Source organism: Calypte anna, chromosome 3, assembly GCF_003957555.1.
Source record: "Calypte anna isolate BGI_N300 chromosome 3, bCalAnn1_v1.p, whole genome shotgun sequence".
NCBI lineage: Eukaryota > Metazoa > Chordata > Aves > Apodiformes > Trochilidae > Calypte > Calypte anna.
The window spans coordinates 64,019,791-64,034,941 of NC_044246.1; the positions used below are offsets into that span (position 1 = coordinate 64,019,791).

General features: G+C 35.4%; 1 protein-coding gene across 1 annotated transcript in view; it reads left to right on the plus strand.

Moving 5' to 3' along the window:
- Positions 1-1,683: 1,683 nt before the first annotated feature.
- The window catches only part of TRDN (triadin), a 140,873-nt gene continuing 127,405 nt past the window's right edge, over positions 1,684-15,151 (plus strand). Inside the window, exon 1 of the mRNA XM_030447551.1 lies at positions 1,684-2,147. Within this exon, the coding sequence (XP_030303411.1) occupies positions 2,126-2,147 (22 nt within the window). The 5' untranslated portion in view covers positions 1,684-2,125. The remainder of the gene's footprint in view (positions 2,148-15,151) is intronic.

Genomic DNA, 15,151 nt, shown 5'->3' on the forward strand with positions numbered 1-15,151 from the left:
GATGGAAACAGTGAGGTACAGGCAACAGTACACATAGAATTTTACAAACAGATAAGTCTTTGTGTATGATACAAGACAAAATTCAGACAAGAATATTTTCTCCAGTTTTCACTTCTTATATATCCTAACTGAACCTTCATTATTTTATTACTTTTTGAATAATAATACATGTGAAAGCAATTCTGACTTTGCAACAGTGATTAGCTCTGTGCTATGGGTATTCAGCTGAGATGATCTCTCACATCTCAAGCAAGGAACATAGCTGTCAAAATGCAGATGACTCAAAATATTTAACTGTTCATGTTAAATGCAACTGCTCCAGCAGAAGAGAAAGAAGTCATTTGGAAGGACAAAGACTTTGCCTTAGTATCACACATCCATCTTTTCTAATCATCAAACTATTCTGGAGATAATTTTTTCTTAATGTGAGTGTGATTCCACAGAATATTTTGGTATTTTTGAAAGAGATTTTTTTAAGGAATAAAAATTTTTGTTTAATGCCTTAGTGAGGAGAACCTTCTGAAGGACAGGCTAAAGAAGTAATTAGGGGAGCTAGGAGGATTATCAGAAAAGCATTGACTAACGAGTATCAAATAACCAAAACTTGTCAGTGCAAAAGATCTTGTTAGCAGAGTTGAAGAAAGCATATAGAGCAGTACTGTATATTTTTTTATTTCTTTGACTAGAAAAAGCTAACATTTTCAGGCTTGCAGCAGTTTTGAGTTGTGTTATAGTTAAGGGGAGGGAAAAATTGACTGTAAACTGTTCAGTAGCAGTTTGCTTCTCCATCTTGCGTGATAGATAAATGGATTAATTTCCTTATACTTTGCCACAGATCCAGGTGCATATATCTCCTGAGGGGAAGATGAGACTTGCAAATGCCAGGCCAAGATGACTACAGGTTTCCTGCTATGAACTGTTTAAAATGGTTTCTGATTTCATGTGATGATGTGATGATGACATTAATGTAGATGTGTGCTGACCTAAGGCCACCTTTTTACTGATTTCATTTTTTGCCCACATAATTCTAAACCGTGAAATTACAACCAATGCAATGAAAAGATTGCTAAAGCTTTTAAATCATTTTTCTTGTTTAAATTGTTAATATTTTTCTTCCTCTAAATTCTTTGGTATCTGCTTATTCTCAGGTTTGTATAATCTTGTTTAAAATCACAGATTTTTTGAGTTGTTTTGTTGTTTTCATCAACCACACCTACACAAAATCTGATCTGCTTTATATTTTTTTGTATTACCTTTTGCATTACCTCATTCATTTAGACTAGAACTATCCACTATTTACTATATCAGCTGTTACTATTTAAATTTTTCAGTGCTCAGTAATCCTTGGGTGAACTGTAGATTCACTTCATTCACTTCAGTGTGATAACTGCAGCAAATCAGAGGATTACCAAAAAAAGTACAAACTGAAGAAGTTACCAGTTTCATGGGCTTCAGGTGGTGTATTAATTGGCTCTGAACTGCGTCAAAGAATCCAAGTGGAGAAAATCACCTAATTTACCCTCCCCCTTAGTCAGTGGTAAGCTTCACAGGACCCTCCCTGAACCAAATAAGGCCAGGAAGAATGTGCTAACCACTGAGTGTGCTAAGAATAAAGTTGAGCCAGGATGGATAAGGTTACTTTGAACTCTATATTTTATGTTTCCTGACATACCCTCCAAAGAACAGCCATTATGCTCTCAAGGCTGCAGGAACATTAAACAGTTCTTTCCCACTTCTGCTTTTTGCTGCCTTTCCATGCATTCCTGTCCTGTTTAGAGCTGGGCCTTTTTACTTTTTATATGTAGTGTGCATGATTCTCAGGGTATTCAAAAAAACATGCTGAAGATTGACTGTAAGGCATGGCTATTTTTGTTAGAAGGTGATACTTTAGACTGAGCTTGAAGTGTTGCCTCTGGAAGGCCTTAGGTTGCTCTGGGAGAGCGTGAGACTGGTGAGGAAACGGAAAGTTTGAGGGCCACAAAAGAAGACGAAGCAGAATTAGGAAAAGCAGAGGACCTCCCTCCTCATTCTGCAGCTCCTGGGAGAGCCAGACACCCAGAAGTATTATCTAAGCTGCCACAGTAGATCTTGACCTTTTGACAGAGTATCTCTTACCATCATCATCATGGCCGAGGTTACAACAGAAGGTATGGTAACTATTTTCAAATATAATTAACTAAAAATTATATATACTTCGACAGTGTAATTGAGCTAGTATGTCAATATGATTTATTGCTCTTACCAAATAACACCTTCACTTCAGGATAATTTCATTTTGTTTGTTGAATTGCTTTCCATTTTTTTCATTTTTATTTCCTTCTTTATCTAACTCCTGTTGCCTGATTTTATACCAGTTACTTAAGCTAGATCTAAGTACACCTCTAAAAATAGACTTAGTCTCATTTGTAGAACAACACTGCTTTAGCTGGCTATGTTATAGTGTTTTAAAAGATGGGGAACATTTGAATGTCATGTGGTCCCACCCTCAACCTTTGCTCAGGTACAGCTTTGTACGGGTAGAGCCTTCCTAGCTGGAGATTTGCCAGAGTCAGAATAGCTTAGCTTGTTGGCCCTGATTTTTCCATCAGGGGCATAAGGTATTCTGAACAGTACATGAAGTTACTGTAGGTTAAAATCTATCAACTCTGCAGCCCTTTTTGAGGTAAAATTCTAAAGGAGTCAGTAAAATCTGTGCTGAAATAAGTATGTCAAAGCTAGGCCTGCAAGAATGAAAAGCAAAGCAATTGTATTACACAATAAATATATATTCTAAAATATGAATATTTCATGTACTTTAATATTTCCTGACCATTCATATTCAAATAATATTTTAGGTTCATAAAGTTTTTTTATCAACCCCACTGAGACATGGGATATATTTAAAATGCAACCTTCTTTAATACTGAATATTTTAGTTGAATTTCATTCCAGCCTTTTTTTTTTATAGTATAGATTACTCCACTGTGTATCTGAATTTAATGATGACACTACAAAGAAAAAACCCTTTGAACAGTCTCCTGAAAATTATTTTTATCATGCTTGTCAAGGCTATTTGACATTTCAGTGTATGAAAGTTGTACTTTTCATCTTTCATTTTTCACAGTTAATATTTGTAAGAGGATCTGCATTAAGCACTATTAGAGTGAGCCCATTGTCTTCTAAAGGACTGATTTTAGGACTATTTCAAATTGTGCAGTCCTTTCCTGATGTCTGGTTAACCAAGGCAAGGAGACGATGTGTGTATGATTTTTTAATCACCAGTTGGCATGGATCTATAATTCACTTCTGGCAACAAGTACTGCCAAAACAGGTGGCTCAGCCTGACAGCTCTAACCCATATGCTAGCACTAGTTTATTTGGATAGTGCTAACCAGGCTTGTTGGAAACATTGGTCCTTTTGTAGCTGCTACCAGGGAAATCTCTGAAATTATTGTCTTCCAAAATGCTTACGTTAATAATGTCAGTGTCAGAGAGGCAGTGTGGAAGTACTTCTTGCAAAGTTCTCCAAGCAAAACCAAAATCCAAATTAGCAACAGTTTTAATCCAAAATTAGTACCAAACATAGGAGCTTTTCAGTCAGTTTGGAAGTAACGTTTTAGTCACTTAGCTTTTTAGGGAAAGATAATAAAACCTCTCGAAATAAAATAGAAGTAAAGCTAAGAGTCTGAATTGTTTGCATAGCACTGTATATTGTTTTTACAGGTGTTCCTTGGCTGTAATATTGTGTATATGTCTTCTCTGTTTCTTTCTGTGCAAAGTAACAGACTTGGGGTGATAAGGGCCATCAGCTCCACAGTAACCTGTCCTTCAGCATGACTTGTATATAAGCCAAATAATTAGTTTAGTTTCATTTATTTTAGTTTAGTTTTGTTTTCTTATATCTGGAGTGGACTTATGTTGATCAGCTGAACTTTGGATCCATGAGAGGAAAATTTTACTTATGACAGAAAACTAAGAATTTTGCCTGGGGCTAATGGTTTAGTGAAAGGTTTTTTCCTCTGGGGTTACTGCTGACAGTCACAAGACAGTCTGAAAGTTCAAATCTAAGCTTCAACAAAATATTTTGTACAAATTAAAAAAAAAAAAATGAAGTACCTCTTGCTTCACACAATTCCTTTTTGATTTTATTTTGTTTCATACTACATCTCAGCCCATGATTTGCTGGGGTCTTTGTGATGTTATAAGGATTAGAGAAGTCTCTCCTTGTGGTGGGCATTCTTAACTCTATTTTACATTGTCAGCCATAAATCAGCTAGCTTGCTGAGGTCCTTGCCTTTTGGGGTACCACTCTGACACATCAGAGACCATGGCACTACAACAATGCAGGTTTCAACACTGCCATGGCCAGTGTAGCTGCTGGTTTACAGAGGTGGTCCAGAGTGATACTGTTGGTATCACATCCCAAGGTATCTTTTTATGACATCCTATGTCAATATGTGGATATATGCAGAGATAGAAGCAGAGGGCCAATGGAGTGCTCTTTCAAGTCAACATCACAAGAATAACAATGAGACTGAGCAGCTTAAAAGTGTAATGACCAAGCAGTGACCCTGTCCTGTCTGCTTTCATTGCTACCTGCATACACTGCCTATTAGTTTCCAAAGCTACAAATCATTAATTGTGGAAATATTCGTGAAGCATATTCACTGAAAGACAAAAGCAGAACTCTGAAGACAGAAGTTTATTAATGTCCTTAGAAAGTTGGCAGAACCTAGATCTACTGCTGGCAAATATTTTGGAGAAGATTCCAAAGGATTATCTTCAACATCCTCATATTACATGTAGCTGCAACCACAGAACTATACTATTAATATGTGGAAGTCCTTAAAACTGTATAATAAAATATCTCAGTACAGATGCTAGGTACTCTGTCTTTGCAACAGTCAACATATTATTATTATTATTAATCATAATAATTCTCATTTTATTATTGTATTATTATTACTCTTACTGCTACTACTACTATTACTTTAACATTTCAGCTGTAATTGAGTATTCTGTAATAATCAGGGACCTTGCTGTGATCCACTGAAGTGCTTGCTTAGAACGTCGTGGGGATCTAACTGTGCTACTCTACTGTGGTTTTGAACATGGGCACTGGAGTGGACTCAGTTGCAGATGTAATTAGAGATGCCCCCACTGAAACAGGAAAACAAAAAATCTTGGCACCTCTGAGAAATTACTTCTACCAATGTACAGCTTAATCTGCATTTGCACAATAGCTCCAGCAGCAGCCCTGTAGTTGGTCCTTTCTAGTCCAAGCTACTGCCGGTCACCATGCAGGGTTGGTGGCTGTCCCCTGGCACTTTGTGATCCCATGCTGGGAAGAATGAACAGATATTCAGCTCTGCCTGCTGCAATACACTGGAGAGTGCACTGATCTAAGCTGAGGAAGTGAGGAGAGGAGAAAGACAAGTTTTCTATTCCAGCTGTTTGTCTGCCACAACTTATTTCCCCCATGGAGCAAGAGAGAAGCGGGAGTCAAAGAGAAATGAGACAATGAGTCATAGTTTGGTCCTCATTTTGCTGCTGAAAGCTGTGCAACTACACATTTCCTCTGTCTTGGAGCAGGCTGCAAGGAGACAGGCTAAGCCCCAAGGCCACACACAGCTTGTCAGTGATAAAATCAAAATTAGCTTCTGGATTTCAGTCCTTTTCTCAGGCTATTTGATAACTACAAGAGGTTTTTAAGATGTAAGCCATTTCAAAAGGTAGATTTAACAGGATCTATGTACTTGAAGATTAATATATGTGAAACTGATGGTGTATGAGAAATAACCCACAACAGCCAGAGGGTAAAATCATAATGGCTTAGCAGATTTGATGGCCAGAAGCTAACAGCAGCCTCCAGTTGGTGAAAACTTTTGCAAAGTCACACTACAGGCAAGAGGGAGATAGCTGCTTCTCATGGTAATTCATGAATTGCTGCTAGAGGTGCTAGTTGTGTTGACTGAAAAAGGGGCCTAGATGAATAAATTAGATTAGGTGATACATTTTGATGGCTAAAAGCATGTGAGGTGTTTCCTAGCCCTCAGTTAAATTGCTGTTTAAGCACTGAGTTAGGAAGTTTCTGTAAAATTTATTTGCAACAAGGGAATTTGCAAAATAAAAAGTTGTTTTCTTTTTCTGGCTTTCATTGTTGACAAGGAAGCAGATAGTATGCCTTTTGCAGTGGTTTAGGAAAATACAATTTTGGCAATGATTTTTTGAAGGAATCAGTCTGTTTTTCTTTACAAATTCCAGGTACAGTATAAAGCATAATTAATGGGAGAGAAGAAAAGTCAGAAAAAAACAGAATTGCCTGTAAACTAGTAAGTCTTTGGGGTCCAAATTCTCAGTGAAGTTCCTGAAAACTTGGATTCCTCTGTGCCTGTGGACTTGGTCAACTGAGCTGGTTAGTTTGGCTTCATCCTGCTTCTTTCACCTAGACTATTGAGCCAAGCAAGAAAGAGGACTTTGTTAGCTGGAGTTCTAGGTTTCAGAATGTCTGTGTAGTGTTACTCAAAGCTGCTACAGCATCTTTACAAGTTCAGTTGATATAGAGAAACTCTAACATATTGTTAACTTACATAGTTCCTTAGAAAGTCAACCACCTACTGACTGCAGAAAAATTTAAAACCCACCAAAGATTTAAGCTTGTGTGTTGTGTTGCTAGACCATGATGGGCTAAAAATCCATTAATTCATCTTCACATTTGTGTAAACAGCTGGACTGTAGGCCTGAGCATTTATTCAATTTTTTTAAAAAAGAAATTTGAGCCCAGGAGTATTTGGAAAATATTTCCAAGTTATTTCTATAATGAGAAATACATTTAAAAGCATAGTGGCTTTTTCAAGTTATGGGGGTGATCACTTCCGACAGGTTTAAAAATTGAATCTGTTCAACTACCTAGATTCTCAAGTCCCAGTCTACAACTTCAGGTACATAATCCTTGAAAAAAAGATGTATACAGATATTTTGAGTATTTTTACCTATTGCCTACAGTGTAACTACTGAATAAGAGGTGAATTCATGCTGCTTTACTGCTCTGCTATGGAAAGCAGGACCCAGTATAGTTAAAAATATGTTTCATAATGTAGGTCTGGCTTCAGTTTGGACAAACTGAAGACAGAGAAACCAGAGCTGCCCTCTTTGAGGTAGGTCAGCTGCTTACAAAATTTGAGATTAATTCATTTTCTTTCTGATGCTGATATTCCCTTCTTTGTGCTCTGATTAAGGAGACTGAAATAGTGCAAAATGCTCATTTTACCATCCATAACCATATTTAAAGTAGTAGAGGGTGGATTGATTGACTCAAAATGATTGAAAAACCTTTTTCATCATCAATTTTAATAATTACTTAAATCAGCAAAAAGAGCCTGGATTTCAAAACAGCAATTTTAGTATTTTTTGCATGTGTCTTCTATCATTTATTTTCCCAAAAGAATGGAAAACACTGATTCCTGATGGCTGATTACTAGTATAGTGACTGAATGCAGCGTTTCTTGGTAAATTTGTGCCTTTTAGTCTTAGAATGATAAACTAGATATCTGTCTATTAAACAATTATATAGTTAAGGAGCCATTTATCCAGATTCTTAGTCCTTCCATGTTTAGGTTGTTGTTTTTTTTTTTTAAATTATAGAAAATGTTAAATGATGCATTGCTTTTTTACTAGATAATGATTCCATTTTTATGTGTGATTTCTGTCAAGCTTCATTAGGATGGAAATTGAAATTCACTAAAAATGGTACAAACCCAGCATTTAAAAAGTGTTTATTTGCGTATTATAAATGTACTGGATATATACAAAAAAGACAATTTTAAAGAGAAACTGTTTTGATAAGCTCAATGATTTATTAAACCACCACAATGCTATCTGTAATTTAGTTTTGGGCCACTGCATCCTACAAGGGTATATAGCTGATAAAGCTCATTCCTTTCAGTTGATGTTTATTCAAAGGTTAGAGGAAGGAAACATATTTTTTACTTTATTAAAACAAATTCTAGTTACTTCTATACATAAAATAAATTAATATATTAGTTCAAATAGTAAAATTAATTGAAATTAAGAATATATTATTTGCATTTGCAAACAAGATGTACTCTTGAAAAAAGGCCAGCTTTATTTATCTCCATCTGCTTAGCCAGTTATTTCCAGCAGCTCATTGGTTTCTTTAATTTTCTTCAAATCTATAATGGCTTGATCATTTCTTTTTGGTTTAATGACAGAGATTTCTATGGTGAGTCATGTAAAACTTATGGGAATGTAAACATGGAGTCCTTAGCACAGGTTTTATTAACTCTATATTTAATTTTTAAAGCTGTATTTCTAAATTAAAAAAAAAATCTTCGTTATCTAATTTAAAAACCAACAATTATATTTGAATGCTGAAGCATGGTCATTCAGACTTTGTATTCCTGAGTAGGAATGTATTTAAGTAGTACAGGCTCAAAATGGACCAGCAAGATTTATCTTCTAGTTTACTCCTTATATATGCCTACAGCACAGTTAATTTATTTAAGTAAGTGTATTGCAGGAATTAAGAAGCAAGTACATGGCTACCAAATATTTGACTAAGGGTAGAGGTAGCAACACCAATAGGTAGCAACAGAGCTACTGGATGAGACTGCCAACACAATTTGTCCTGTCCCTCATTCTGTCCTTCACAGCCTCTGATACATTTTTGCTCTGTAATACTTTTCATCTTTCTCTTCTCCTCTTCCCTCTTCCGAAACCTGGTAGATAATACTGCAGGTAACACTCAGGAGATGTAACTCTGTTCCCATTTCTAAATGCAAAACATAGTCAAAAGAAAATGATAGAGCATCCGGTAAGCAGGCACATTATTCTTCAGGCTCATTAGATTTTGAGGGAAAGAGTTCAGCTAACAAAACAGATCACGTAATGTACAGAAGGCTAAACAAAAAAAATGTGGAAGATACTGATTTTTTTGTTTTTCATCCCAAACCATCTCATGAGCTCATGCCATGGTCAGTGCTGGTTTTTGCCCTAAGAAATCAGAATGGAAAAGCTGTAGCTCTAAGTTCTGAATAAGCCTCACTTGAGGTCTGTGGATGATTTGGGCTTTTTTCAGAATCAGTCCTACAGCAGTGTACGAATTTATTTCTGTCCTAAAAGTTCTGCTTAGTGCCATGTGAAGGCTTTTACCATAAGAAAGGAAAATATAAAATGCCAGATTCAGAAAAACTTTCTCACTAGAGAAGTCTTCTCTTTCTATCTTCAAAGATAATTTTAAAGAATCTTTTACAAATATGTAATGACTAAAGATCTCCTACTCCCTGTACATGCTTATGTTCTCACAACTTCAAAAGTATCTCTGTACCTTTGCCTGGAGTCAAATTGTCAAAGACACAATGAATCTAAGCCTTTGTAGCCTCCTTTGGTATGTAAATCAGCTCAATTTTTTTTCTATATTCCATTATGTAGACTTAAGTTGTGGTTCTCTATGCATGTCAGGAAGGCTAAATCTTCTTTCAGTCTTCTCTAAGAGGTTATTCACAGTTGACATAATTACCATAAATATAGTTTTCCGGTAACTCTTTTACTGTTTTTAGAGACATAATTTAATTCATCCATCCAAATGTTAAGATCCTCATTTTGCTTTGACCTTTTCTTCCTATAACAGGATCTTCATTTTGGCTTCAGGTCTACTCCTACTACATGAGCATATATGATGCAGGATATAATTTAATATCCCAAAGAGGCAGTATCACAGGTATAAGATACATTTCAGGCTATATACATATCATAGTTTTATAATCCAAATATTTAAACTGTAATAATATTATTTCTGTATAATTTCTATTGCTTTTCTGAAGGGAAAACTTCAAACCCTTGTCTTCATAGAGATTTTGCTACATTGCCATTTTGGATAGGGTAATAAATATGAGCATTTCACTTATCCAAATCTAAACTAACTACCTTAAATATTTACTAATGGCTTAGTTTTTTTTTACCAGGAGTATTACTAAAATACTAATTATAGCAAAAAGTCCATGACAGAGGTTGAATGTGAATCCTGTCTGCCTGGGATGCTATGTGACTGGATGGCTGACTTCATCCTTGGCCTGACTATAACTTGGAGCACATTCACCACATACTCCACTCTTAATTTTTGTCACAACCTGTAAAGTCAATGAAGACGCTATGTTGGTACTAGAGACTGAACTGTGAGCATTCAAGGTGGTAAAAAAAAAAAAAGCTCAAAAAAGTGTTTGATTTGGTTTTAATCTGTAAATATATTTGATAAAATTATCAGTTCAGTAGGAGGTACACCAATGCAAAACTAAATGCAAGCATTTTTTTTTCAGAGCAAGAATAGCTTTGTTATTAGACACCCAAGCAGAATTAATCCATGTGAGGTACATTTATCCTAAAATGCATCTCTTGTTCTAGACATTGTAATTTTTTATTGATTACGTAAAAGCCACTTGAAATGCTCAGGAGAATGTAATGTTTGATTCTGCTGTTAGGAAACCAGCTGAAGTGACAAATTTCCAGATCAGTAACTGCCAAACTTCTTCTTTCTGAACCTACTCTCTCTTTTCCTTCCCCTTTCAGAAACAAGTGGAGCAGGGCTCTCTGCCCAGAGGCAACCTCCATGCCTCCCCTCTTCATTTATCACAAGCTAGAAATCCCATAGATTTTGTAATGCAACTTCATTATATTTTGCCTTCGAGTTGCTATTGAATGAGATGTTTCCTGTGATCTGTTACTTTCTTTTAGTGATTTATACAGAGTGCATGTAAAGAAAAATCATAAGGAAAACTTCTCTAGGTGCCTGTTTTTCTGGATAAAATGGAACTTAGTAAATTTGGAAAGTATGGAGAAAAAAGCTACAAACATGGGAGAATGTAGTTTCAGGAAAGCCTTTTTGCTTTGCAAGGTTAGCTACAAATATTTATGGGGCTTCAGCACACATTTAAATTCAAGTTAAAATTAAATTTAAATATTCATTAAATGTGCGTACGCAGATATTAGTAAGTGGGGTGGGGTGGTAAAGTGTAATTTTGCCCAAGGTTTTTATCTTAAAAACTAATTAGCAGGAAGTTTCTTTTAAGAATATATTTGCCATCATTTCATTTGTTGCCCACTATAGGCTAATGAACCTCATGCTGTGAAGTGCTTAAGGCAGGTTCACAAAAGAGATACAAACAACTAAGCTAGTTTTACAACACGGTTGCTATCCAATCTTCTGTGTGTCATGCTAAGCATAGAAAACCAGAAATAATACCACTTCTCCAGAGGCTGCCAGAACTATAAAGTGCTGCTCTATCTTTTATTTATTTCTTTACTTGTGGTATTGCCTAAAGGTCAGGACTATGTTGGACTAATCACGTAGCAAGAAACACTAGAATCTAACAGCAGTAATTTTAACTTTTAAAGGTTCTTTGATATCCTTAGTATTTTAAATAATAAAGTCCTCTTGGTAATAATTTTAAACTTGAATTTTCTAGCAAAGAAAATTATAAAACTCTCCAAAAGTTGACATAGAAATTCTTAACAATATTTTTAGTCCCTATGCATGCTATTTAGGTATATAAATAATGTGCTATATTTTCTTTTTGCTGACTGTTTTTTTTTTTTTTCACATGAGCAACTCAAACAAGAAAAATAGAAATACTCCAGTCTCCACTCTGCTGGAGATACCCAGATCTGCTGGGCTTCAGGACCTATGAACTTCCTCACTACCTCTCCTCCCAAGGCAGGATGGCTGTAGTGGTCCAACATAACCCAGGTGCAGGGAGGAAAGCAGCTGAGCCTGTGCTCCCCATTGGAAAACAGCTCTCCAAACAAATTTCATTCCTGCCTTTCCCCATCTTTGGTCCTCCCCTATGTCATCCTGTCTATTAAACTCTTTGTTCTGGTGTTAAAATCACTGTTACTTAAAGCAGGACAGTCAGCAAAAGTACTTCTTGCTTCTCATACTTACTGTGATTTTGAGACTATTCTCAAGTTTCAATATTCTTCATGTTCAAAAGATTTTTTCACCGTAGTAGAAATTAGTCTTTAAATAAATGTTTGTTTTTCATGAGTTTTTAACAATAAGATTTCTGACCCTGGAATTTAGATGCCTAATTTTAAAACCAGGCATGTATCTTTGCAGGCCTAAGGCCCAAGATTTCTTTCATAATGTGATCTTTCCCTAGATATTTCAAACATCATGTAAAATTTCAACTAATCCACTGCCATTCTTCTGTCTATGTTTCTGAGCCCCTGTGAGAGATGTTAAACACATCTTAAAGTTTATTTACAAACATCATCAAGTTGTAACCTCAATTCCCTGTATCTGCAGACTCAGGCACTTTCCTCTTTATTCTTCCATCAAGCTGCTTACTTTTTCTTGGCATTTCTCAAATGTGAACACAATTATAACTTCCAGATGTTCCTTCTTTCCCTGAAAATGCCCATGTAGACAGATATGGATTGCATCTTCTCTTGAAAATAAATGTTCACTGGTTGCATTGGAGCTATTCCAGTGTCAACTGTATCCCACTGGAGGACGCAGCTGTTTTCCAGGTGAAATTATTTAACTAGCAACAGAAAGCACTTTATAATGCTATTATGTGTCTGTTTTCCAGCCCAGCAATCTCATTTTCATCAAATTCCACTTCTGTCTATTTTTCCCTCATTTTCCCAGAAACATGATGAACAGGTTGTGATATTTTTGGTTTGTGCACAAGAGTAGGTAGCATAACAAATAAAAAGGTGCATAGTGTGCTAAAACAATATTGTTTACAAAATCCAGTGAAGTCCTGGTTGTACACCATGTTCTCTTTCTCCTCTCATTTCTCATGTTTGAGTGTAATACCAAAGGCATGTATGTTCTCTTTTTGAGTGTGCTTTATATAAGTAAATATAAATTAAACATGAGACACAACCTCAATGCACTTTAAAACAGAATAGTCTGAGTATTCTCCAGACAGAAAAATAGAGGTATTAAACTCTTGAGGCTTAGTACACTTCCTGAAGAACAGCATCCTGACCTAAATTCTGGAATCACGTTGTAAACTTCAGAAACTTTAGAATACTTTTGAAAGGATTTTTATTATAATAGTTATCTCAGTGGTTTATAATAGGTTTCTCAGTGGTTTCCTCACTAAAAGAAAATTTTTAAGGTCTTCCTAAGGAATTTACAAGTGAAAACAACCTTTAAACGGATTCATTATTTCAGCTAGCTTGTTCATGCTTTTGCAGAATATGTTCTTTACACTCATATTCTTGAAGATATCATTCTGTCTTAGTCCTATTTTTAATTCTGCTTTCTGTTTTTACTGCAAACTTTTTTAAATTTATGGACTCAGTGAATATGTCAGTCTTTGAAATCACTATTGTTGCTATTACTATTGATAAGGGTTGTTTCTTGTTATCTTTCAGTTTTTATTGAGAGTTATTTCATTTTGTCTAAGTGAATAAGTCTTCAAAAACTCAAGGCTCCAAAAGGTTTTTAATGAAAATTGCCTACATAAAGTTTGCTAAATTTCCAAATTTGGTCTTGGAAAACATTCTCTTTTCAGCTACAGGACTTAATATCTATGCTTGCTTTCAATCTTCTTCTTTAATGCCTTTCTTTTTTTTTTAACTGGGTGACTAAAGCTTTCTTTCTACCTTAAATACAGAAATATTACCTTTTATTCTCACAGTGATTAGAGACAATAATTTCAATAGTCTTGAGTAAAACTAGAACTGCAGTATTGTCTCATCTGAAAAAGTGCACTTGTTCTATGTGAAAGTTTTAGTCCTTAATTATCAGTTAGAGGGTTGATGAATTAATTTAGGTTGCAGAAGCATTTGCTTTATGTTTCCAACTTGCTTAGATGCTAGGGCAATGAAGTGGCAAGATAAGGAAATAATAACTTATTTTGCTCTTCACTGATTTTATAACTAGTGTTTCATGTGGATCTCTTGTAAAAATACTGTTTTCATGGCTTGTGATCTTCTAAAGGTATTATCTGAATTTATTCAGTATAAAAGTTACAGCCCAGACTTCAACTAAATGAGGCTGCAAGTTCTTCAGCACTAGAACTCTTTTTTTAATCAGTATTCTTTCTGCAGAAAAATAGCTCCTGGCTAATGGTGATGTGAAATGAAGTATCACCTGGACCAGAACTACACTGCACATAATACAATATTTATCAATGTCAAGTAGATCTTACACCTTCTTGTGCTTGCAGACTTGTTATCAATATTTTCAGCACTTGATCTTAAGAATGGTGACTTTAAAAAGCCCCTGTTTAATAGTTTTTCAAGACTTTGTATAGAGGTTTGCTAGGGAAGAGCACCCTTTGAGAGATGAATACTCAAGGATTCTGTCAGGTTGTAGAAGAGTGTTTCTGGAATAGTTCTAGCTGTCTCCCACAACAGGTACCTTATGAATGTCCCTTAAAAGCTAACAAAACCACTCCTGTCCTGCTCAGCAGGAGGAGCAGGAATGAACTGTTGATCTGGACTTGGAAACAGGCTCAGCTATAAATAGGACTGATGCCTTGTTTAAGTCTTATTTGTCTTGCTAGGTGATGGAAACCTTTTGTCACAGTTCTCAGTGGTGAAAGAACCCTAAGACACTTAAGTTTTTCCCCACTTACCTGTCAAAAGTAGACTCCCCATGCAGATCCTGGGGAGTGCTCGGGATGCTGTGCAGTGTTTGGGTAAGAGTTCTTTAAGAAAATTGTTCTGTAGAATTTTTTTTACACTTCCTATATGACATCTGACCTAAGTTTTAAATAAAGTGGTACCTTAAATAAAAAGCAAGTGTAGTACAATGTCTCACAGCTTATTTCTATTTCATACTGTGATTGTTTTTCATTATCAGTCCCACAATTATTTTAGATACACTTTGAGTCTATTCTTATCTTCAACCATAATATTTTTAATAGCATTCTAAATATCTTGTACTCTTAGGGGGATGAATTGTGTTAGTGAGTGAAAGATTATCAGTTACGTGACCATAAGAATAGAGTCAATGTAAGATGTCAGGCTGAAATATTGACTGTAATGTAAATGTCCATTTTCAATAAATGAGAAAGTATGTATTTTTTATTTATAAGCACTTATCGAATTACAGCAAAAGCTGAACTCTATTGATGTAACGGAAAAGAAAATTAATAAAAAACATTTAGATGATGAATAGGCTTCGACCAAAATATAA